The sequence below is a fragment of the Zonotrichia albicollis genome, chromosome 10 (genome assembly GCF_047830755.1).
Source record: "Zonotrichia albicollis isolate bZonAlb1 chromosome 10, bZonAlb1.hap1, whole genome shotgun sequence".
Lineage (NCBI taxonomy): Eukaryota > Metazoa > Chordata > Aves > Passeriformes > Passerellidae > Zonotrichia > Zonotrichia albicollis.
Genome location: NC_133828.1, coordinates 37,124,322 through 37,146,810, shown reverse-complemented (window position 1 = coordinate 37,146,810; position 22,489 = coordinate 37,124,322). Strand labels below are relative to the sequence as shown.

At 46.3% G+C, this 22,489-nt stretch overlaps 2 protein-coding genes across 2 annotated transcripts in view; one reads left to right on the top strand and one right to left on the bottom strand.

Annotated features, from left to right (window-relative positions):
* The window catches only part of ITGB5 (integrin subunit beta 5), a 59,647-nt gene extending 57,129 nt beyond the window's left edge, over nt 1–2,518 (top strand). The window contains exon 15 of the mRNA XM_074548821.1: nt 430–2,518. Within this exon, the coding sequence (XP_074404922.1) occupies nt 430–525 (96 nt within the window). The 3' untranslated portion in view covers nt 526–2,518. The remainder of the gene's footprint in view (nt 1–429) is intronic.
* Nucleotides 2,519–16,681: 14,163 nt separating this feature from the next.
* UMPS (uridine monophosphate synthetase) lies at nt 16,682–22,362 on the bottom strand. The gene is made up of 6 exons (XM_005485144.4): nt 22,165–22,362; nt 21,804–21,957; nt 19,852–20,511; nt 19,007–19,182; nt 18,384–18,498; nt 16,682–17,554 (listed from the first exon to the last, which is right to left on the bottom strand). Exons 1-6 carry the CDS (start codon nt 22,312–22,314, stop codon nt 17,373–17,375), a joined length of 1,437 nt encoding a protein of 478 aa, XP_005485201.2. The 5' UTR covers nt 22,315–22,362; the 3' UTR covers nt 16,682–17,372.
* Nucleotides 22,363–22,489: the final 127 nt, after the last annotated feature.

The following is a 22,489-nucleotide window of genomic DNA, read 5'->3' as shown; positions in this document are numbered from 1 at the left end:
TGGTGCCTTTGGGGTCCAGCATCTTGCAGTTCCTTTGCCTAGGAGAAGGACTGTTGCCTTCTCCTAGGCAAGTGCTTTGCAAAACTATACTCAGCCTTTGGTCTCATCATGTATTTCCAAGCAGAGCTGGAGGCTGAAGGAGGTAGGGGAGACTGTGGTGGCAGCTGCATTGGTCAGGTCTGTGAGGGAGCCCTTCTGGGAGGCTTTGAGGGGGAATGTTCAGCAGTGGAGGGCAGTGCCTCTGCCTGCAGGCAGGATGGAAGGTGGGTGATGGACCAACTCTGGGTAAACAACACTGCCTCTGGATCTGAATGTTCAGTTCACTCAAAGCCAAACACAGCACTGTCACCAAAATAATTGTTATGTTTTTACCATGGTACAGACTTTGTTCCTCATCTTTGTTCTTTCTGTTTGCTCCTCTCTCCAAAGGCATCCAATCCTCTCTACCGAAAGCCCATTTCCACTCATAACGTAGAGTTCACATTCAACAAGCTCAACAAGTCTTACAACGGTACAGTTGACTGAAGGGGTCTCAGTGCCTGGCACTGCCATGGACAATTGCTTGAATGGCCGGGCTACTTCCCCACTTGAAGATGGGATTCTCTTCAGGGACGAGAATCCCTTACGACGGGACTGGTCGATGACCAAAGCCTGTGATTTGCACAGTAAGGAGAAAGGTCTGGTTCATTCTGGAGGCACAGATGTGAGGGCAGGGTCCCTGCCTGTGTTGATGGACTGTGAGCCATGTGCATCTCCATACCCCAGCTTTCCAGATGTATTAAACCTGCCAACTAAGTGAACCAAGTGCCATATTGCAGCTTTAGACATATCCCGTTAGGAAAGGTGACTAGGTCAAAAATCAGGGGAACCCACTCCATCACAAGTTGTTAGGGGGGGGAATTAGCTTGGAAACAGGATCTTGGAACCATATGTGTAAGAAATTAGGATAAAAAACTCTGCAGTCTTTAGGAATTTTTTTATATAAACCCCGAAATAAAACAGTTGTGCATATATGATGCTGTGAATAGAGTGGATTGTTTCTTTGCTGAGACCCCCACCAAAACTGGGGCTGCTCCTCCTGCCAGCAGCAATGGTGCTGCCTGATGGATTTATTAATAGAGCCTTGTCAGTCAAAACATGGCCATAAAATATGGAGCTGGAGCTGTAGGGGCTGCCACAGGAGTTGTGTTGATTTAACACACTGGTGTTGACCCGGGGCAGGGAGCTCCTGATCTGAGCCAATGGTGTTACATTGGAAACTGGTGGGAGCCCAAGGAAAAGGGAGTTCAGTCTGAGGAAACTAATATAAACACCCATTCCTTATGGTGTGCAAGTAGGTGTCCAGCCTGGGGGGCTGCAGGAGGGCAGCTGAGAGCACACAGCAGCTCATCCAGACTTCTGACTTTTTACCAGACGACTGTTGCTGTGGGGTCCCATGGAGTCCAGCTGGAAAATCAGGGGAGCCCTGACCCTTTGGAAAGAGCTGGACAAAGACCAGTGTTGTTGCTTCACGACATATATTTTGCTTTGTTTTTTTGCTTTTTTTATTTTTTCCCCCCAAACTATTCCCCCAGCCCTGTCAGTTTTCCTCTGGAGCTGGGGTTTGGGTTACCCTGCTGAAAGCTGCAGCTTTAAACCCACACAGACAGGGCTGCAGCCGCCGCAGGAGAGAGGAGCTGGAGCAATTGCTACTGCCTGGATTTTTTTTTCCTTCTTTTTTTAAATTTCTTTTTTTCTTGTCTGTTCACCCTCAACAGATCATGCAATAGTCAGCTGAAGGAAGCTTGCCAGGGAAAAGCAAAAACAAATGGTGTTCATTGTTTTGACTTGCTCTTCTCATTGGAAAAGGGCCATGGGCCCATCCTTCCGGATTTATTTTTTTTAATGTGTTTTCGCCTCTATAAACAGAAGCTCTTATTTTTTCAGTAAAAACAGCTCTCCTTCAAGAACTTTATGGCCCCCCCTCTGCCTACAAGCAGCACTGAAGAAATGCAGCAGACCACACTAAAAATATCTCAGAACTGGCATTTTTAGGAGGGCAGCAAGTGGCGCCTTGGCGGCATGGGTCCTGATCAGGTGGGGTAAAAAACTCAAAACCTCAAACAAATGAAGTTTATGCTGTCTTCCCACTTCATTCCACTATATCTGCCCTAGCAGGGGAGGAGGGTGCATAGATCCATCCTGAAAACAAGTGCAGAGCAGGCTCTGGTTAAATGCTGCCTTAGTGTAACCCACTATGGGTGGGCTGGAGGCTGTGCTGCCTCCTCCCTGCAGCACCACCAGCAGCAGGACAGGCCTGAGTACTGCACAGGGGCAGCTCTTCAGTGCTCCACATCTTCTACACGATAATGAAGTGAAGGCTAAAGTTTACAGGCCAAGAAACAGCATTTTGAATAGCTGGGACTAACCGTGCCACCTGGGAAAGAGCATCCCTGGGATAAATTTGGGGTTTGTGATCATCCCACTGCCATGTGCCAAGATGGCAAGACAGATTTCATCACTGACAAAAAAATAGAAAGCAGCCAGAAAATAATCATCACAAGGAGACAGAGCAAGTTTTAGCTTGGTTCACGTGGCTGCTTCACACAAGTCGTACTGCCCCAGGCACAGAAAGGGGGAGCAGGAAGGAAAGCCCGGGAAAAGGAAGGGCAGGAATGCTTTAAACCAGCTTTGCCACCCAGAGCAGCAAACGCTGTGAATACACTTCTGCTTCAGTTAATTTGTGAGGGACCAAGCAGTTTAAAAACAAATCCACCCCTTTGCACTCTGAAAGGAGAGGCATAGGCAGTGCCCCTCTGCCACCCTTTCCCTTGCACTCTTGCAGATTACCTTTGTGCTGTGGCATTTCCCACAACACTGGGTTAGGGCTGAGAGACTGGGCAACCCAGGCAGTTGTAGGGAGCCAAGATTTGACTCATTGCTAAGGGGTGGTTTGGGCAGGGAGAGTGGAAAAAGCAGAGAAAAGGCTTGGGGACGGGACTGCAAGTGCCCTCCTTCCCCTGCCCAGGGAGACAGCTCAGCTGTGAAGCAGAACAGGAGCAATGTGGGACCAAATAAGCAAGGGGAGCCACAAGCCAGGCTACTAAGCCAGTGTAGAAAAATAAGTGAACAGGGTTGATGCTGTCAGTGCTGCCTGTGGTGCAGTGCAGAGCGGCCCCCCAAATTCAGCCTTTCCACAAGGTTGCATTTTTATTAAAAGTAAGGAAGCACTGCTAAGGCTTTGTGTTACTGGGTAAGCAGATCTGCCTTTACCCTTGCAAGAGCAGTGCCAAGCACAGTCATGGGAGTGGTGTATTTCAGTCAGCAGCAGTTTGTTTGTGTCTGTAAATACATGCAGCCTGACCACAGCTAGCATTCCTGAATGAAAGCTCCAGCAGAAGGCATCAACGGGTCAGATGTGATGGAAAAACGTCAGTGCTTGTCTGGCCAAGCTGGAATCCGGATGCCCTTGCAACATCATCTCCTCCTGTTTCCCCAGCCACAGCTGAGGGCTGCTGCTGCTGCAGGGTTGCTGGGGCTCACCAGTGCCTTTTCCCTGTGCTGCTGCTCTGGGTTAGGAGACAGCACCATTCCTTGGGAAAGGTCAAGGCCAATGGCAGCATGATTTGTTTTGTTAATTGTGGAGGTGCAGTGAAATTGTTCTCTGTTACACGAGCCTGAGTGAGGCATGCCTACCTGCTTCCTTGTTGCCCTTTACAGCAGAACAAGAAGGTGCTCAGCAGCTGAAGGCAAAGCCCAGGCTCTGGAAGATGAATGCTCCACACTCTTGAACTTATTTAACCTCGCATTTCTCCAGCCAAGTGGCAAGCCAAGGAGCTCCAGTGTTGAGAAAAGGATCACTAAGCTGCCTGCAGGAAATGCCACAGTGAGGTAACTCCCTGCATCTGCAGCCCAGCAGCATATCCCAGCACCATCTCCATACCTGAACACAGGAACTGGAATTGTTCTCCTCTGCACTGCCAGCCTGCAAAGGTCACAACTACACAGCAGAGACACAGGAGTTTATTTCATCCTGTCCCTTTCTGCATGCCCACTAGTTTCTGCTGGTGTCTACAGGATGCAGCCAGATCAGAAACTTGTCCATTCAGCTGCCATGACCCAGCATCACCCAGTCTGTGTGAGGGCAAAGGTTGTAACCATGGGCTTGCAGGACCCTGTGTGCACAAGGACCTGGAGGCTTCATTTCCTAATGTACTTCATTGTATTTTAATGCAAGTCACCACTATCAAGGCAAGCATACTGGTGATTAGCAAAACAAGTGTATCTATGCTATGAGTAACTACTGTAAGGCTGTGGTGGTTTAACCCCAGCTGACAACTCAGCCCCACACAGCCACTCTCTCACTCTGCCACAGTGGGACAGGGAAGTGAATCAGAAGAGTAAAAAAAAGTGAGAAAACATGGGTCAAGATAAAGACAGTCCCATAAGTAAAGCCTCAGCTGCATGCAAGAAAAGCAAAACAAGGAATTCATTCCTTCAGAGCCTGGCTGGCAGGTTTCAGCCAGTCCCAGGAAAACTGAGCTCTTTCATGCAAAGCAGTGACTTGAGGAGACAAACACCATGACTGTGAAGGTACCTCCCTTCCTTCTTGTTCCCCCAGTTCTGTGTGATGAGCATGATGCTCTGGGGCATCCCTGTGGTCAGTGGGGCTCACCTGTCCTGGCTGTGTCCCCTCCCAGCTCCTTGTGCACCCCCAGCATCCTCGCTGGGGGAGGAGGAGCAGAAAAGGCCTTGAATCTGTGTAAGCTCTGCTCAGCTGTAACTAAAACATCTCTGTATTATCAACACTGTTTCCAGCAAAAATCTGAATTGTGCTAGCTGCTCTGAAAACAATTAACTCTATCCTAGCCAAAACCAGCTCAAGCAAATATATATTTCAACAGCAGCAGAAATCAATATTAGCAGAAATGAATATTAGTAGTAAGTCTATTTTCACTTTTACAAGTCAACATAAAATTACCACTAGTAAAACAGCAAAAATACTTACCAGTAATTATTATTTAGGACAAGAGGAAATGGCTTCAAGTTGTACCAGGGGAGGCTTAGATTGGATATTAGGAAAAATATCTTCACTGAAAGGGTTGTCAAGGATTGTAACAAGATGCCCAGGGAAGTGGTGGAGTCAACAAACCCAGAGGTGTTTAAAAGGCAAGTAGATGCAGCACTTTGGGACATGGTTTGGTGGTGGACTTGTCAGTGCTGGGGTGACACTGGGATTCAATGAGCATAAGGGTTTTCTCTGACCTAAATGGTTCTATGGTTTTATGATCCTAATCTAACCCTTGCTTACTTGGAGTGAAGAGGTCATGGTTCACTTTGGAGGTATTTGAACAACAGACAGTGTGCTCAGAAAGGCAGCAACCCTCCTTCTGTGTGTTCAGCTCCTGGGGTTACTGGATGGCAGCACAGACTAAAAATATATACTCAATGATTCTGAAGGTCTTTTCCAACCTAAATGATTCTGTGACTATATGCATGCCTGTATATATGTGTGTGTGCATATATATATACATGTGTGTGTGTATGTGCACATACATATGTAAAATGTTATAAATACATACATACATATATAAAATACTATATAGATTGTTGTTGGTGCCAAGTGCTTGTCAAGCCCATCCCAGCAGTGGGGCCAGCTGACCATGGGCAAAGTCTCACTTGGACTGTGTATTGGGTCTGAGACTAAGATGGAGTTCATTTTCCCTTAGCAGCCTCAGAGTGCTGTGCTTTGCAGTGGGAGTGGAAAGGTGTTGATAACACACCAGTGCTTTGGATAATGCTGAGCAGACCTGTCCCTCCAACATCCCCCCCATCAAGGGACTGGGAGTGGGCAAGGTCCTGGGAGGGCACACAACCAGGCCAGCTGACCCAAATTAGCCAAAGGGATATTCCATACTGTATGATGTCAGCTCAGATATAAAAGCTAAGGGAGGGAGGAGGATGAGGGAGGCATTTGTTACTCTGCAGTGTTTGCCTTCTGGAGCCACCACCACGCGTGCTGCAGCCCTGCTTCCTGGGAAGTGCCTGAGCATCTCTTGCTGATGGGAAGTAGAGATTGACTTTTTCCTTTGCTTATGCACATGCAAACTTTTGCTTGTCTATTTTTATGCTTTAGTAAACTGCCTTATCTCAACCTACGAGTTGTTTTCCATCTTATTCTCTCCATGTCCTGCTGGGAAGGGGAGAGATAGAGAGGCTCAGTGGGCACCTGGGGCCTGGCCAAGGTCAGCACACTACTGCCCAATAGTGGGGTGAGATAAAGGCAGTTTTATATATATATATATATATATATATTTCTGTATTGCATGCTGTAGTAAAAAGTAAATCGTAGTTATGGAGTAGCAAGCTCTCGTACACGGCAAGGAGTTTGTGAGCTGCGCTGCTTATCTCTTTATTTTGCTGAGTTTGGGAACATGTTAAAAAAAACAATGGCTCTGTGCTTTGCTCTTACACTGATGGCCTTGTTGTGTGTGGGGAGCTATGTTCTGTGCACGGTAATTGATGTGAATGCTTTTATAATGCAGGCTCCCATGGTCTTTGCTCATCCTTATGTAAGCCATTTAATACTCTTAGTAATATTAGCTAATACTGTTGGCATTCTATGGAGTTCATGGAATCTGGCATCATCCTGGGGTAGGAAAAAACAAACTTTAGGTGAGGAGATATTTAAAGATGCCCCGAGCTATCCAGTTCCTGGGTGGCAAGGTGCATGGAGGGATTTGGGCAGGTTCCTAGGGCGGTTTTCACCTCCCATTGCCTGGGACTTTACACCTGAACAGGTAACCAAGCCTGACAAACTGACCCATGAGCTGATAGAAGGGTGCCTTGCCCACCCCACTGAACACCAGCAGCTTCTTGCCCTGTACTGGGGCCTGGCCTGTGCCTACCGAGCCACTGTTCAGTACTCTGAGAGGACTGTAGCTGAGGCAGGAACCCAGACTGCATTGGAGGACACTATGGCTGAGTCAGGGACTCAAACCACAGCAGCCACAGTAACTGCCCCAGAAGTGAAAGCAAAAAAATGGACAAGGCAAGTGACACACCCTTTCCATCGATTAGTAAGGGAGGAAGAAGAAGAAGAGGAAGAAGGGGAAGTAACAGTAGGAAAGGAGGGGTTGGATCAAGAGGCAGGTCCTTCAACAAGGAAATACAAAGGGATGAGGGAAATCAAACAGGAAACCGAAGTGACTCGGTCCCTGACCTCGTCAGAGCTCCGAGACCTGCGCAAAGATTACAGCCGGCAGCCAGGTGAGCCCATTTCTGCCTGGCTGCTTCGCTGCTGGGACAATGGGGCTGGCAGACAGCAGCTGGAAGGCCATGAAGCCCAGCAGCTGGGATCCCTTGCTAAAGATCGGGAAATTGAAAGAGGAATTGGAAAGGAAGGAGCAATTTGCAGCCTCTGGAAACGGCTCCTCTCAAGTGTGAGGGCAAGATACCCATTTAAGGAAGATCTGGTGAACTCCCCAGGGAAGTGGACCACTGCAGATGAAGGTATCCAGTACCTGAGAGAATTAGCAGTGCTGGAAATCGTCTATAGTGATCTAAAAATTGACAGAGTCCCTGAAGATCCAGAGGATGCCCCTTGCACAATGGCCATGTGGAGGAAGGTGGTTCAAAGCGCCCCTGCATCATATTCCAGCAGCTTGGTATCCCTGTACCACCCACAAATGGATACACCAACCGTGGAGATTGCCTCCTCCTGGCTCCGAAATGTGGAAGAAACTCTGGGCACCTCCTCGTCCCTCCAAGCCAGCAGCCCAGCTTTTAGGGGCAGCCCACGGGATCGGTCCTCTCCTTCCCCAGTGCGAGGGAAGGGGAGCCCCAAGCGCAGGCCCCGTGGGGAGCTCTGGTTCTTCCTGCGGGACCAGGGGGAGGACATGAGGAAGTGGGTGGGTGAGCCCACTTTCAAGCTAGAAGCCCGTGTCCGAGAGCTGAGAGGGAAGAAGGCTGTTAAAGGGTCACCCAAGAAGAGTGCCAGTGTGGTTGCCACAGAGAGACAAGAAGGCAATCAGCGATTTCCCAGACATAAAAGAGCTAAAATCGCTTCCTTTCACCCCGATGAGGGGACTTCTGACCTGGCATCGCAAAGGTCAGACAGTGAATACTCTGACCAGGAACAGGAGTAGAGGGTCCCTGCCTCTGGCCAGGAGGAGGAGAGGGATGACCAGGCATACTGGACTGTGTGGGTTTGATGGCCTGGCACATCGGATCCACAGAAGTGCAAAGCTTTAGCAGATAGACTGTACATTGATGCCATGAATGCACAGGAGTGCAGAATCCATCTGGATCTTTGGAGTGACGGGCATGCCAGGAGTTTTCTGTGTTAGAGGCCAAGGTGAGCTTAGCAGGGAACAAGTGGGAATGATGCTGGCTCTGGCTGTGACTGCCTCAGAGGCCCCTTGTATCCTTGGCATCAGCTGGATACTTCAAGGATCCTAAAGGATGTCCATGGGCTTTTAGTGTAGCTACAGTGAATACAGAGAAGATCAAAGAGTTATCCACCCTGCCTGGCCTCTCAGAAGATCCCTCCATTGTAGGATTGCTGCAGGTTGAATGAAGACCAGCAAGTGCCAATTGCTGCCAGGACTGTGCAGCAGCAGCAGTATCTTACCAACCAAGACTCTGCAACCTCCATCCATTAGTCCTTGGAGAGCCAAGGAGTGCTCAGCAGGACCTGCTCACCCTGTGTGAGTCTGGTGGGGAATGGAGGCTGACAGCAGTGGACTGTTGGGCCTGAATGATCCACCTGTGAGTGCTGCTGTGCCTGACAATGTTGGAAATTCAATATGAGCTGCAGTCAAAGGCAGCCAAGAGGTGCCCCACAGGTTATATATGAATGTGAAATGTGCTGCAATCAAGGAGCCACACAAGTGGAGTCTCCTTGGAAGAGAGGATGGTGGCTGGGGTTCCAGTAGGGTGAGGCCTAAAAAATTGGCTGTATTGGGCTGTTGCCATGAACACACCAAGGCCAGAGTTACATCCTCACCATGGTAGAGGCAACAGCTGGCTGCCTGGAAACATCCCCTGTAAAACTGCTTGAGAGACATCGAGATCCCAGGCCCTGAGCAGCAGATTTTGTGGCAACATGGTACTACAGAGAGGATTGAATCAGACAATGGGGTTCACTTTATAAATAAACTGATAAACTCTTGGGCAAAGAAACATGGCATTGAGTGGATATATCACATCCCTTATTAACCACAGGCCTCTGGGGAGTTTGAAAGGTATAATGGACTGCTTAAAACTATGTAAAGAGTATAAAGTAATGGGCCATGGAAGCACTGGGATGCAAATTTAGCAGAAGCCACTTGGCTAGTCAACCCTAGGGGATCTGGTAACCACCCTGGTCCTGCCCAAATGAAACCCCTACATACTGTGGGAGGAAATAAAGTCCCTGCCCACACAGGGAAGTGGGAAAGTCAGTGTGAATTTCTCCTCCTATGGGAAAATGCAAGCCCATGCGTGGGATTGTCTTTGCCCAAGGACCTGTGTGTACTTGGGGGGTGATGAAGAATCATGGGGAGACCTGGTGTGTACCTCAAGGAGATTTAACCTTGGGGGGAAAATAATCTGTGGTGTGAGTTGTATGTTGCAGGAAGTAGCAGAAATGACAAAAAACTGATGAAGAATGAATTTTGTGAGGAGCAAGAAGAATGCAACGACAACCAGAGCCAGGCTCGTGTCAGTGCCCAACAATCAAGTGTCCTGCTTCAGTCCTGATCATTCATCCTGATGGAATGGAGCCCAAGTCATGGATCTGGAGGGATGAAAGAAGCCCATGAAATGGAAAAATAGTATCTTCATTGTAAGGACAGGGGATAATGATTAATGAAAATGTATGTTTGATATAGAGATGGTTTAAGGATGTAGTTTAAGTTGTATGTGTGGGCAAGAAGGCATTCCAGTAATGAGAAATAAATACAGTGGAACAGTTGGAAGATATATAAATTATGTGGGATCTGAGTGTGACACAAATGGTATGGAATGAGGGGTGAGCAGTGCACAGAATAAGGGTGTGAGACTGGACTGAGATGGAGTTCATTTTCCCTTAGCAGGCCTCACAGTGCTGTGCTTTGCAGCAGGAGCTGGAAAGGTGTTGATAACACACCAGTGCTTTGGATAATGCTGAGCAGACCTGTCCCTCCAACATCCCCCCCATCAAGGGACTGGGAGTGGGCAAGGTCCTGGGAGGGCACACAACCAGGCCAGCTGACCCAAATTAGCCAAAGGGATATTCCATACCATGTGATGTCAGCTCAGATATGAAAGCTAAGGGAGGGAGGAGGATGAGGGAGGCATTTGTTACTCTGCAGTGTTTGCCTTCTGGAGCCACCACCACGCGTGCTGCAGCCCTGCTTCCCGGGAAGTGCCTGAGCATCTCTTGCTGATGGGAAGTAGAGATTGACTTTTTCCTTTGCTCATGCACATGCAATCTTTCAATTGTCTATTTTTATGCTTTAGTAAACTGCCTTATCTCAACCTACGAGTTGTTTTCCATCTTATTCTCTCCATGTCCTGCTGGGAAGGGGATAGAGAGAGAGGCTCAGTGGGCACCCAGCCAAAGTCAACCAACACTGCATCACAGAACCTGGAGTCAGCCTGGCATCGCCAGTGAGGGTCTGCTCTGCCAAGGAAATACCACTGGGAACAAGGATTTGTGCACATTGGGAGGCACCAGAGAAAGAGGCTCCATTTGGGGTACAAAGTAAGTCCTTTTTATACCACAGATCCATAACCAGGCATAGGACACCAGCTCTTGGAGCAGCCAGTAGGTGCTGCTGACTTCTATTTTCATCTGGCACAGTCAATAAATGATGATGTAAATGGGACAGAACACAAGCCTGTATTGATTCTGCAAACCTCATGGACCTGTTAGTACAATGTTAAACACTCTGCCTTGATTACCTACAGGGTAATGGTTGTGTTGAAAGTGAAATGTCAGAACTTGAGATGGGAGTGCCTAAGGAGCGAGATGTGCTGTGTTACAAGTGTCTCTCCTCTGTGGTGGTAACCTCCTAGTGCCACAAAAACAGAACCATCCAGGGGTTAAAAAGTTGGCCACCAGCTTCACCCAGGGTCATTGTTATGTTTGTAGAATGAATTAGAAAAACATGGATTAGGAAGAAAATTCAATTTTGTTATAATCAGAGTGCTGAATGGAGGTTATGATCTATACAGACAGTTGTATTGCTTGGGTCATAGATGTCCCAATTATCATTAGTACTAAGCCAACTCTGATGACAGCAGCATGTAGAATTAGGACTGGTGAGATTACAGTATCTTTGAGAATTCATGTTATTAACATTCCATGTAAGATGCCAGAGTCCATTAAAACCTCTTTTGTTTGTATTTTCTGATTCATTATTTCAGGTCCATGAAGTTTCCAGAATCAATACAAGCTTGTGCTCTGTCCCATTTACACCGAAACCACACTTGGGTGTGATTGTAACACAAAGTGTAATTATAGTTGCTTGTCTTCCTCACCCAAACTGAATCTGTATCCTGGGGCATTATAATGGACTATGGGACCTCAACATATGAATGTGCTTTAAAGGTTGTTGTTATTGATAATTTGGTGTATTGGGGAGTTAAGTATGCCAAATTAGGTTGACACCAAGATGCTTCAGAGACAGGTTCTGCTGAGCCTCAAAATTTGGTATCTAATGATCAAGGATGGTATAAGGAATGCCAACAATCCAATTTGTTGCCTGCTTAAGAAATTATATTCATAAATTGTACAATGTGATCACTATTCCATTCTTGAAATAAGGAACAAACAATAATGTAGTGACAAGGGATAGTGTGCATAATATAAGTTATAAAAAGGCCAAATGCTCATGATGTTGTTTCAATTCATGCCAACTTGCCAAATCAGTATGACATCTGGAGGAGTGGAGACCTGAGAGTTGTAACTGTCTTTTAAAGGACAGGAGAACAGTAGTTAATGAGAATGTATAAATTTCTGTGTTGTTATAAAGGTGATTTAACTGTGAAGTTTGAGTTGCAAGCCCTGGTAAGAAGGGATTTCAGTAAAGAGGACTAAAAGCAATTGAATCATATACTGTGTAAATTGTGGGGCCCCACAATTTAAGAATGATGTTAAGATCCTTGAATGCATTCAGGAGACTCCAGGTTTTCTAGTTTAGAGAAAATGAGGCTGGGGAAAGACCTCATTGTGCTCAGCAGCTTCCTGAGAGGGGAAGGGGCTCGTTCCCTGCCTGCAGTGTGCTGGCGCCACCCCCACTGTGCCTATCCCAGAGTCTTTGCAAGGTGACCGTGGGCATCTCCTGTAGCCAGCCTGCTTTTCCTTGCAGGAGATGCCCTCAGTGTCTGCATTCCAGATCATGTTCCTGTTTGCAGGGGGCCACTTTGTGTCAGATCTATTGCATTTCAAGCATTTTGTCCCTTATTCTTATTACTCTGAGCTCCTTTAAGCCTCTGGATGACCCTGACCTGAGCTTCCCTTTGGGAGTGCTTCCCTGTCCTTGTTGCCTCCCCTAAGAACTGTCAATTTTCCAGCCCTTCCAAATCACTATGGTGTTTCAGTGCCACATTTCATGCTGTAACATTAAGGCCAGGTTTTTCTGGTCTGTCTGGATGCTGTATCTTGCAAGAATTTTAGTTTCCCTGCTGCTGCTGCTGGCACAACCATCGTGTCCCAGGGTGTTGCCTCTGTTCCTTAAGGAAATCCTGAGCATTGTCCAGCCCGAGCATCCATCAAGACTACTAGAGGGAGGGGGAAGGAGACAGCCCCACACTCCCAGAAAACATAACAAATGTTTTCTAGAAACATTTATTATGGATAACAGGGAGAAGATATTCACTCTGGCATCTGCATCAGTGTTTAGGAGAAATATTCTTCTTGTCAGGAGTATCTGTCCAGCCTCAGCCTGATGAAGGATCACTGCTCCAGCCCCCAGCTGGTAACCACCCATCCACCCAGTCCTCAGGAGGCTTTTGGCTGTCCTGCATGAAAATTCCTAGAAGTTCTTGTGACCCTGGGTGGCAGGGGGACCTTCCTGTCCAGCAGGAGCCAGGAGGAGCCCCCAGGGAGGTTTTAATGTCAGGATACAAGGAGGCTGCATTATCTGGACAATGCTTGGGCAATGAAGAGGGGAAGGAAGACTCACTGCTAGAATCAAGGCCTCCTCCTCATTTTCCATTTTCAGTATACATCTTTTCAGTGATTGGCTCTGAGACCAGGCAATAGGCTTCTGCTGTAGGTGCCATAGGTCCAGATGGCTGAGGGCAGTTTTTAACTAATTGGTTTGCAACAAAGCCATGGGATTCAAAGGGAACTGCTGACACTTCTGCATCCTTAGCTTGCTGCAAAGCTGCCAGTTCCTGCCTAGCAGTGCTAAACAAAGCACCTACAGCTGACACCTCTGTGAGAAGCCCGATGAAGGGCCCCTTGCTATTCTCTGCTTTGCATTTGAGCGTTCTGTCACTTCTGAAACTCAGTTTGCAGCCTTTACAAATTCAACCAATTCTTAAACACTTTATCCCTGTCCCACAGAGGAGTTTTCTACAAGCATCTTGCAATTTTCACTGCTTTCCTACTACCTTCTCCCAAGCATCCATGACCTGTTTATCACAGATCCACACTTCTGACACCAATTAATGCCACAATCTGGAAGGATTACTTGGCTGGTGAGTCTGCAAAGATTGCAACTGTTTGTAGTATGCCTCACTCTGCCATAAACAAGGACACAGAGGATTTATTACTATTTTCTCTTAATCATTACAGTTTACTACTATCAAGGCAAGTATAGTTACAGTTGGCAAAACAAGTAGATCTACTCTACAAGATGCTGCAAATTACTACCAGAAAGCAAACAGGGATTTCCACAGCAGCTGCAATCAATACTAGCATCAAGTCTGTATTCCAGCTTACACAGCCTATGACATACCACCACCTCATGCACAGTTACAGCCCTGCTTCCCCCTGTCCTTTGTCCTGGCAGCCTCCACCTACAGCCCTGCACGTCCACAGCCAGGCTGTGGCTCACACAGCTTATGAGAGAGTGCTCAGAGGGCACATGGGTCATGTAGGAACAGAGAACCAAGACTGAGGACAAAGCCAACCCAGTTTTAATTTCTTGCAGCATTCAGAGCAGTACTTGTCACTGTGGTACAGACTGACCAAGATCCACCAGCATGGTTACAAACAAACAAACAAACAAACAAACAAATCATCCAGCATGTCTAGCCCACAGCCCAATCACCAGTCTTCCAAAACAGACCATTCCCTGAGACAGTGACCTCCAAGAGTCAGATCTGAAAACAAACTTCCTCTGGGTGTTTCACATTCCTTTGGTGCTATTCTCTAAACGCAATGTTTGTGTCTCTTACTAAAAAAATCCACAGCAACAGGCTTTCCACATAAACTTAAAGGGAAGTGATTCAGTTATTTTTCTGGGATTAAGTTTCAAATAAATTTTCATAGACTAGGCTATGGAAACTATAATATGAGCTGTCAGTTAACCATTAATAAAGCAACATTGATACTGTCACATACAAATAATACTTTTAAGGATGCTGCTGGTTTAACTTGGCTGGTTTTAATTCAGCAGTGGGTTTATCAAGATTTTGCAAGGATTTTAAGTCTGAGTAAAGCACTGTATTTATGCAGTTAGACTGATTTAAGTGCCCTGGCTGGGTTCTCTTGACACAGATACCCACAACCTCCAAGACAGAGTGGACTTTGCACACAAATATCAACAGCTACGTAACAATTCCTTAGAGGTTGCAGCTTGTGCTGGTCTCACAATTCTCAGGAGCTGCTGCTCATAAATAGCAGCAAGTCAGGCAGCTTTCTGCTGCAAGCACTGACAACACTTGGTCACAATCTTATTTCACTATGAAAAGAGTGATTTCCTTACATTCTGTTATAAACCATACTCCAGAATGGGTAAGGATCACAATTTCATATAAATGCCTACTGCCAGTTAACATTAAATTGAGAAATTTAAATATAGCCTTATGCCTCTACCACAGGCTCAATCAGATCACAGAATGAACTGCAAGAGTTTCAGATTCATATATTATGATGCAAATGAGTTTTGTAAATTGTGACCTAGTTCCCATGTTAGGAACAGTTGGGACCAACAGCAGGGACTGTGTGATGAATGCAAGCAGCAGGAGCAAGCAAGGAAATTAACATTTGTTCTTAATTTGAAATGGATTTTTAATCACTTTCAGGTGCCTCAAAGGCAGTGCACACACTTGTTTACTATAATCATTCTGACAGAAGAATGCATATAGGAGGTAACACGTTTTTGTTTCACTAATTGAAATGTTTGCAGCAGTGGTGTCACACGAAGTGCCAGAACACAGCTCTTTCTGGAGGGCACAAAAAGGGCTGTGAAATGAAGTTTCCCAATTGATCCCTTCCTCAGAACTCGCTTTGTAAAGAAAGGGAGCTGCACGTACCCTCCAAAAGTGACAGGATATTAGATCACATTCATCTTGCCAAATCCAGTTGCTGTTTTATAAGCAGGAGCCTGATAAACTCGCTCTCCAAAGAGCCTGCTCAGGGATTCAGCTCCACGGCTGTCAGCCACATGCTTAAACACGATTCAGCAGAGTTAGTGGAAAATACTGAACTCATGAAATTCTGCTTGTGCTGTAACAGTGAGCCCACAACAACACACTGTGCTGAGCCTCAGCCTGAGGCAGCTTTCTGATAAACCATTGTTTTAAATGAGCTTTAGAACATTGCTTTAAATGTTAGAATGGCATTTAAATGTTTTAAATACACCCAGCAGCAAGGGTGCAACTTGTTAAAAACCAGACAGATTTTCATTCTGAGGATTATCTAGAGTTGGAAATTATTGGAAGCTGTAAAAACGGCAGAACATTAACGCTCCCCAAAAATAGAGTCTCAGCTCCCTCTGGTGGAAAAAGTAATTTTCTGCAGACAGGTCTAAGCGAGGAAGTCTTGTTGTGCTACAGGCCTCAGGGCCATGAGATAACAGCAAACAAAATCCTCTGCTCACTCTGAAGGACTGGAACTTCTTAGACGTTGGTGTGAAATATTCCATCCCACTCACTGTTGCAGGGTGTCTGACCAGGATACCTCACAATCAACAAGTTCCATCTTCCACAGGGTGGAATTCTCCAGGTGTGAATTATGATACATAATCCTACTGAAGCAACTGGTAGCCCCAAGGAAAATAACACACACAATGTTCTAACATTCTCTCCACATCTTAGGCCCCACAAGCAGCTGAATCATGAAAGAGCATTTAGTCACTAAAACAGGAGGGATAAAGCAAAGCCCTCAGATGCCAACCTGTGTCCCTTGGTCTTAGACATCCTGCACAAGTTAAACCAATCAAAAAAACCTCCTCCAGAAAAGCCTCTCCACTCTCCTGTTTACAAAGACTTGGTGAAGAGCCCAGCACTAATGTCAAAACCCTCACTAAACACAGTTGTTCCTAGTCTAGATGCAAGTGTATTAACAAAAGCACCCAGCTTTCCGTGTGCTCTGGAACAGCAACAGTCCAGAACTACATTGCCACGTTTTTGACTTCTTGCTCAAGAAAATTTTCATTGCTATTTGCACCACATATATGCTAGATACACTTTAAACTAATCATGTAAGGTATTTCTATTTCTTATTATTTACTATGTACAGTGGAAAGTAAAGCCTGCAAGTATTAACAGCTATTGTCACAAGAAGTCTAATAAAGTGTATTTTTATTTCATTTAATCAACAGCTGCACTGTAATTAAGCACACAACTAACTGCTCTGACAAATTCTGTAAACAGAATCATGAGCAATTCCTGCAGTCACAGACACACCAGAATGACTTTTTATTATATTTCTGCCACAGAACAAAGACATATAGAGTCAGTGAAAATGAAAATGGTAGCAAAAATATTTATTAAACATAATTCTATTTCAATGTGGCATTAAAACCTGCACTTGCTCCTTGGAAACAGGAGAGCTGAATAAACCCTATGAAGGTGGGGCAGCACATCCAGTGTGCAGATGCAGTTTATTAAGAACATAACAAAATATAATTTCCACAGCCAGAAACAATTTGAGGTGGGGAAAAGAGACGAAGGCAACAACAGCCAAAAATACCCTTGGAGTGTTTTGTGCAATGTTTCTCAAACAAGAATCCCACTAAGGCTAAAAATTTGGCATGAAGTTCTGGGTTCTTACATTCAAATATCAAAAAACAACAATGGCAAGTACAATTTGACCTCTGTGTGTACAATTAAAACAACTCTGCAATAGATTTTTCTCCAAAAGGGCAGTTTTCTACAGGCTGAAGTGTCCACGTATTTAACTGGACCCCTCATGAGGGCTGCAGCTCCATCAGCTTTGCTCACTGGCTAGGGCAGTGTGTGGCTTTGTGGTTTCAATCCTCTGCAGGAGCAGCCAGCCTGCTCAGGTAGCTCTCCCACGCTGCCTTCCTGTACTTCTCTGCTTCCTGGGCACGGTCTGAGGCTGCCAGGATGCCCCGTCCCACAATAATGACATCTGAGCCTTTTTCACCAATGACCTCCTTGGGGCTTAGGTACCTCTGTCCAAGGTTATCACCTGAAATACAGACACCATTTCTTTTTGTTTGTACAAAACTGCATGTGCTAAAAACCTCCAGGGAGGTGCTGGAACACAAAACAGGTCCCCCATCCCAGCTCTCACCCTAACAATCCACAAACAGAACCAGAAATTGCATGGCCAGCCAAAAAACACAGAGCAAATTTGACAGCCAGCACCCTCCATTCTCATGGTTTACCAGTCATTATAGATGGAACAGTTATTCAAAGAAGCACCAATCAGGATTACTAAAATAATCCTCAGCCTTCTTAAAGCAGGCAAAACCCCCAAACATTAATGTAAAAGCTTCTGATTTCAGTTTAGGTCTCATAAAAATAAAGTATTGCAGAGAAACATATCTTCTCTATCTGCTTCAATGATAACATTTTCAGCCAGCACAAGCCTTTCTATTCACTGATACTGCATCTATATCAATAGCAAGTGTTTCAGCTGGACTTCTCTATTTGTTGTATGTTTTTTTACTACTACTGAATAGTTTTACATCTGATCTAACACCTATCTGAAGACATTTTACATGTTTTCAGGAATGTGCTTTATGGTATGCACAGACCTCAAAACAAGAAAAAAAGGTTGTATAGCCTGCTCACTGCCTTCCAGAGCTCCCATGAAAGGGATCAGCATATCCAGAAATATGGGAGACAGCCCTTAGTGGGAAGCAGACTCCTCTCCTCCCAGCTGAGAACCAGCATTCCAAACCCTCTTCAAAAGCTACTTTTTCACTGGAGACTAGACCACTTCTGTACTTACAAACAGAAGTGATATTTCAGAAATAAAAATAATAATCTAAAAGTATTTCAGAAAAAGTTACCTCCAGTTTGCAGCTGCACTCCCGGGGTTAAGTGAAGAAATTCTGGTTTATTACTAACTCTAGATCCACATATGAATCCAAAAACGAAATCTGAGTTGTCTTCAGCCATCTGTACCTGAAAAAGATCAGTGAACAATTAAAAATTATATTCTTAAAACTCAGCTGGCCTAGCAATCTGTTTCTCATCCACCCTCTGACACTTCAAGCTGTGTGAAGCAGGGGTATGAAACACCTCTTGCTTTTCCAATGTAAAGTCACTTGCTTTTCCAATGTAAAGTGAATATTATGTTTCTTTCTATGTTCTAAATAATATTGCAAATGGATTTAAAATAATTAGAAATGCACTGCTTAAAGAAAGAAATGAAAAAACTAAGGCGAGAGTGCTAATAGAAAATGCAATGTGTACGAAATTCCCAGTGTGAACTCTGACCACCTCACATCACTACCTACAGCTGCAACCTTTAAACACCACACAGTCATGTTCCTGAGTCTCCAAGGAAAAAACAAACACCTGCAATAGTTAAGAGCTGGAGGGACTTTTGGAAGTGCAAATATTAGAAACACATAAAACCTCCCTGTGACACTTTACAAGCTTTTAACCCGACACAAGACTGCCCACTTACTGCAGCTTTTGTGTATTCCCCTGTTGCAAGGGAGCCTTGGGAACTCATCTCTGCCACCAGGAGACAGCCACGCTGGAGGGGCAGACCCACTTCCTTCAGGCCTTTCACAACCCCCGAGCCTGGAACCACGTGGGCATTGACGATGTCTGCCCAGGACGCGATCCTGAACGCGCCACCTGAGAGAGAGCACAGGCAGGAAGAGGCATCAGAAATTGCTAAACAGGGAGACAAGTTAGACAGAAACAGCTGCACACCTTATCACTGACATTTTTAAAAGACAGTTTTACTGCTGAAGCTTGAGTGTTACAAGTTCAGTCTCACCAGACCGTTCTGACAGCTGCCTAACCGCCGAGCGTAATCTCTGAGTTTGCTTTTCACTAACACTGCTTAGTGTCTCACCTTTAATATTTACTGAGACATTTATGGTAGCCCAGAAATCTGCTGTCACAGGTGCTATCTTTATCTTCCCTGATAGCACGCAGATCATAAGGATCAGGAAAAAGAACAGCAGTTCTACAGCTGCAGATGGAGTATCAAAAGAAAGCCATGCTGGGCACACAAGCAGTACAGTAACAGCAGGCAGCAGTTTCTCATGGCACATAACTCAGAAGTACTTACTAAGCACAGCCACAGATTCATAAAAAAGTTGAGGTTGGAAGGGACCTCAGGAGGCCATGCCCTCTCAGCAGGGTTAACTTCAATGCTAGGTCAGATTGCTCAGGGTCTTATCCCCTTGAGTATTTCCCAAGGTTGAAGATTCCATGCTCTCTCCTGGCAACCTGTACCAGTAATGAAATTACACACCAGAGGCAAAGTTATAGTAAATCCAGCTTGATGATAATCACCTTCATACTGGTGTTTCACTGTGTTTCCAATATCTGCAAATTTCCTGTCTTCAAAAATCAAGAATTCATGTTGATCTGCAAGCGTTCTCAAGTCCTTTACTACCTCCTGGGTGAAATCATTCAGGATGTCTATATGAGTCTTCAGGATGCAGATGCTGGGGCCCAGGGTGGCAGCTAGCTCCAGCAGCTCCTTGGGGCTGGTGACATCAGCAGAAAGGCACAGGTTGGTTTGCTTCTTTTCCATGAGCATGAGAAGCCTGGCTGCAATAGGATGCACCCCTGGCAGCTGGGCACGAGCGCTGAAGCTCAGCTCCTTGCAGAGCCTCTTCCCAGGAGCACCATTCTGAGCCTCAAACACATTTCCCTCTATGAATTTCTTCACCTTTTCAACCACCTCAGCAGCCACTTCTCCCTGCTGCTGGAGAACCTCCAGCACCCCAGACAGGGTGCACACAGAGTGCAGGCGAATTCCGTGTTCCTCTAGCCTGGCCTTCCCACCCTGCTCCCTGTCCAACAGCACTACGGCATCTGTGACTTTCAACCCTTCTTTCTGGAGAGCTTCTGCAGTTTCCAGTACACTGGATCCACTTGTCACCACATCCTCAATGATCAGACACGTCTCTCCTGGATTAATGGTGCCTTCTACCATCCGCTTAGTACCTGAAAAATAAAAACCAAACACTCCACCAAATTAGGAAAGGTTGGACAACCCAAGAAAACCTTAGTAGAATCAAAACTTTATTAGATGATACCACTTATCACAGTTCTTACCACAGCTCACTCACTGATCTGTAATTCAGTTCATAAAGACTGTTACTTCTCCAAGCTGATAAAATACTACTTTTATGTTTCCAGTAGTTATATTCCATAAAAAAAACTGATACACTGTTAACAGCATAAATTCCAATGTTTCAATAAGATGACAGAAGTTTAGTACTTGAAAGCTTAGACTTACAAAGTTATTCTCTTGTTATTTAAAACATCTTTAAGGCAGCCAAGTTATTGGCACTCTTCAGCATGTCCCGTTTTCCACAGGCAGCACTGAGTGCTTGATATGCCTGTTAGAACAACTAGAAGGAGTAAAGCCTCAAGTGCCTTTGTCATAACTAACAACAGGCACACACCCATGAAAGGCCTCCTGGGGGCAGCGACAAAGGGATGCCTGGCTTTCCCAGGAGCAGTTAATCGCTGTCACAACTGGCTTGTGCTTCACAGGAAGGAACAGCAAACGTTTCCATGGCTGTCCCACTGCCTGACACAGGAGCAGCTTTTAGCTTTGATAAGTGCACTTTCTAATTACACACTGTTGGAAGAGGATGCATAGAAATCCAGTTATATGGCAGGTCAATGCTTCAATCTGCTCTCCCACATCCTTTATCACAATCAAATAAATGGTTCATTGAGTAGAAAAGGGACTGCTGCTCACCTGGCTCACTGACTACAGGACCACAGCATAAGGAAAGAAAAAGGGGTTTGAGAAATAAATGAAGAAGAGACTAGAAAGGTTCTTTTTGGTGTTAATATGCAAAAAGCTCTGTTTGAGAGTGAAATGTGGCTCTTGTCTCAGCTGGAGAATCTGAGTTATAAATCCTCATTTCTGGATGAGGCCACTAACCCAGAACCATAGCAAGGGTAACGAGGAAAAAAAAGAAAAAGACATTGCTAAAGAAAACAAACCAACTCTCACAAACAAAACCAAGAATCAGAAAACACCCTTCAAGAGTCTCCAAATCTCCTACAGCAGGACTAAAGCTGCAGGCTAAACAGCAACCAGCTGGGAGAGGCTGATCAGGCTGGAATGCTGTGGGAAGTTTGCTTTAGGGGGCAAAGGACCTCCTTAAATTGCAATGGTAACCTTAAACTGGGAGATGCTGTGCCAGAAAGAACCACAAATTACATAAAGTCATTTCCCAAACACGGTAAATTACAAACTCTTGATTTGAAGGCTTTACCGTAGTCTTTTGCCTCCTTCCTCCGTATGAGCATGGGCACCTGATTTTCCGAGCAGATGATGGTGGCGAGCGGCAGCGCCGTGTACGGAACGCCGCACACACAGTCGTACTGCAGCCCCGCATCCTGGGCTGCCTGGAAAAGGAGTCCTGCAACCTGGAGAGGAAAACCAAACGCTTCTTAAGAGCCAGGCTGGAGCGAACGTGACTAAATCAATGAACACCCCTCTGCTGACACGACCCGGGAGCCGACCGTGCGGGAGCCGCGGCAGCGCTGCCGATCCCGCTGCCCCCGGGCCGTGAGGGAGCCGCCACCCCGAGCACACGCGGGGCCCGGGCGGGTCCGGGGCTCCCCGGGCCGCACCTGCCGCAGGAGCCGCGGGTGGGACACGAGGCCGCGCAGGTCGATGTACACGGGCGAGGAGCGGCCGCTCTTCAGCACGAAGTGCCCGAAGCGCAGCGCGCCCACCCCGCTCAGCGCCGCCGCCACGGCCCCCACGGGCCCCGCCGCCATCGCCGGGCCCGGCGCACGGAGATGATGCGGAGCGGGAGGGGCGCGGGGCGGGCACACCGTGTGACACACGGGAGACAGTGGTGTGGCCTGTACCTCATCCTCTCCCTGTGGCGGGAACCACAGCTCCGCCACCCCGGAGTCCCTGTGGCCGTCCCGGATCCCCTCCCTGAGGCGG

What these genes read in the sequence shown, in the direction of transcription:
- UMPS (XM_005485144.4), bottom strand. Translation starts at nt 22,314, where the DNA reads ATGGCGGCGGGGCCCGTGGGGGCCGTGGCGGCGGCGCTGAGCGGGGTG. An exon ending in GAAGGAGGCAAAAGACTACG is followed by an intron (nt 20,512 to 21,803) that starts GTAAAGCCTTCA and finishes TTTATTTTTCAG; the next exon opens with GTACTAAGCGGATGGTAGAA. An exon ending in GGGAATACACAAAAGCTGCA is followed by an intron (nt 18,499 to 19,006) that starts GTAAGTGGGCAG and finishes GATCTTTTTCAG; the next exon opens with GTACAGATGGCTGAAGACAA.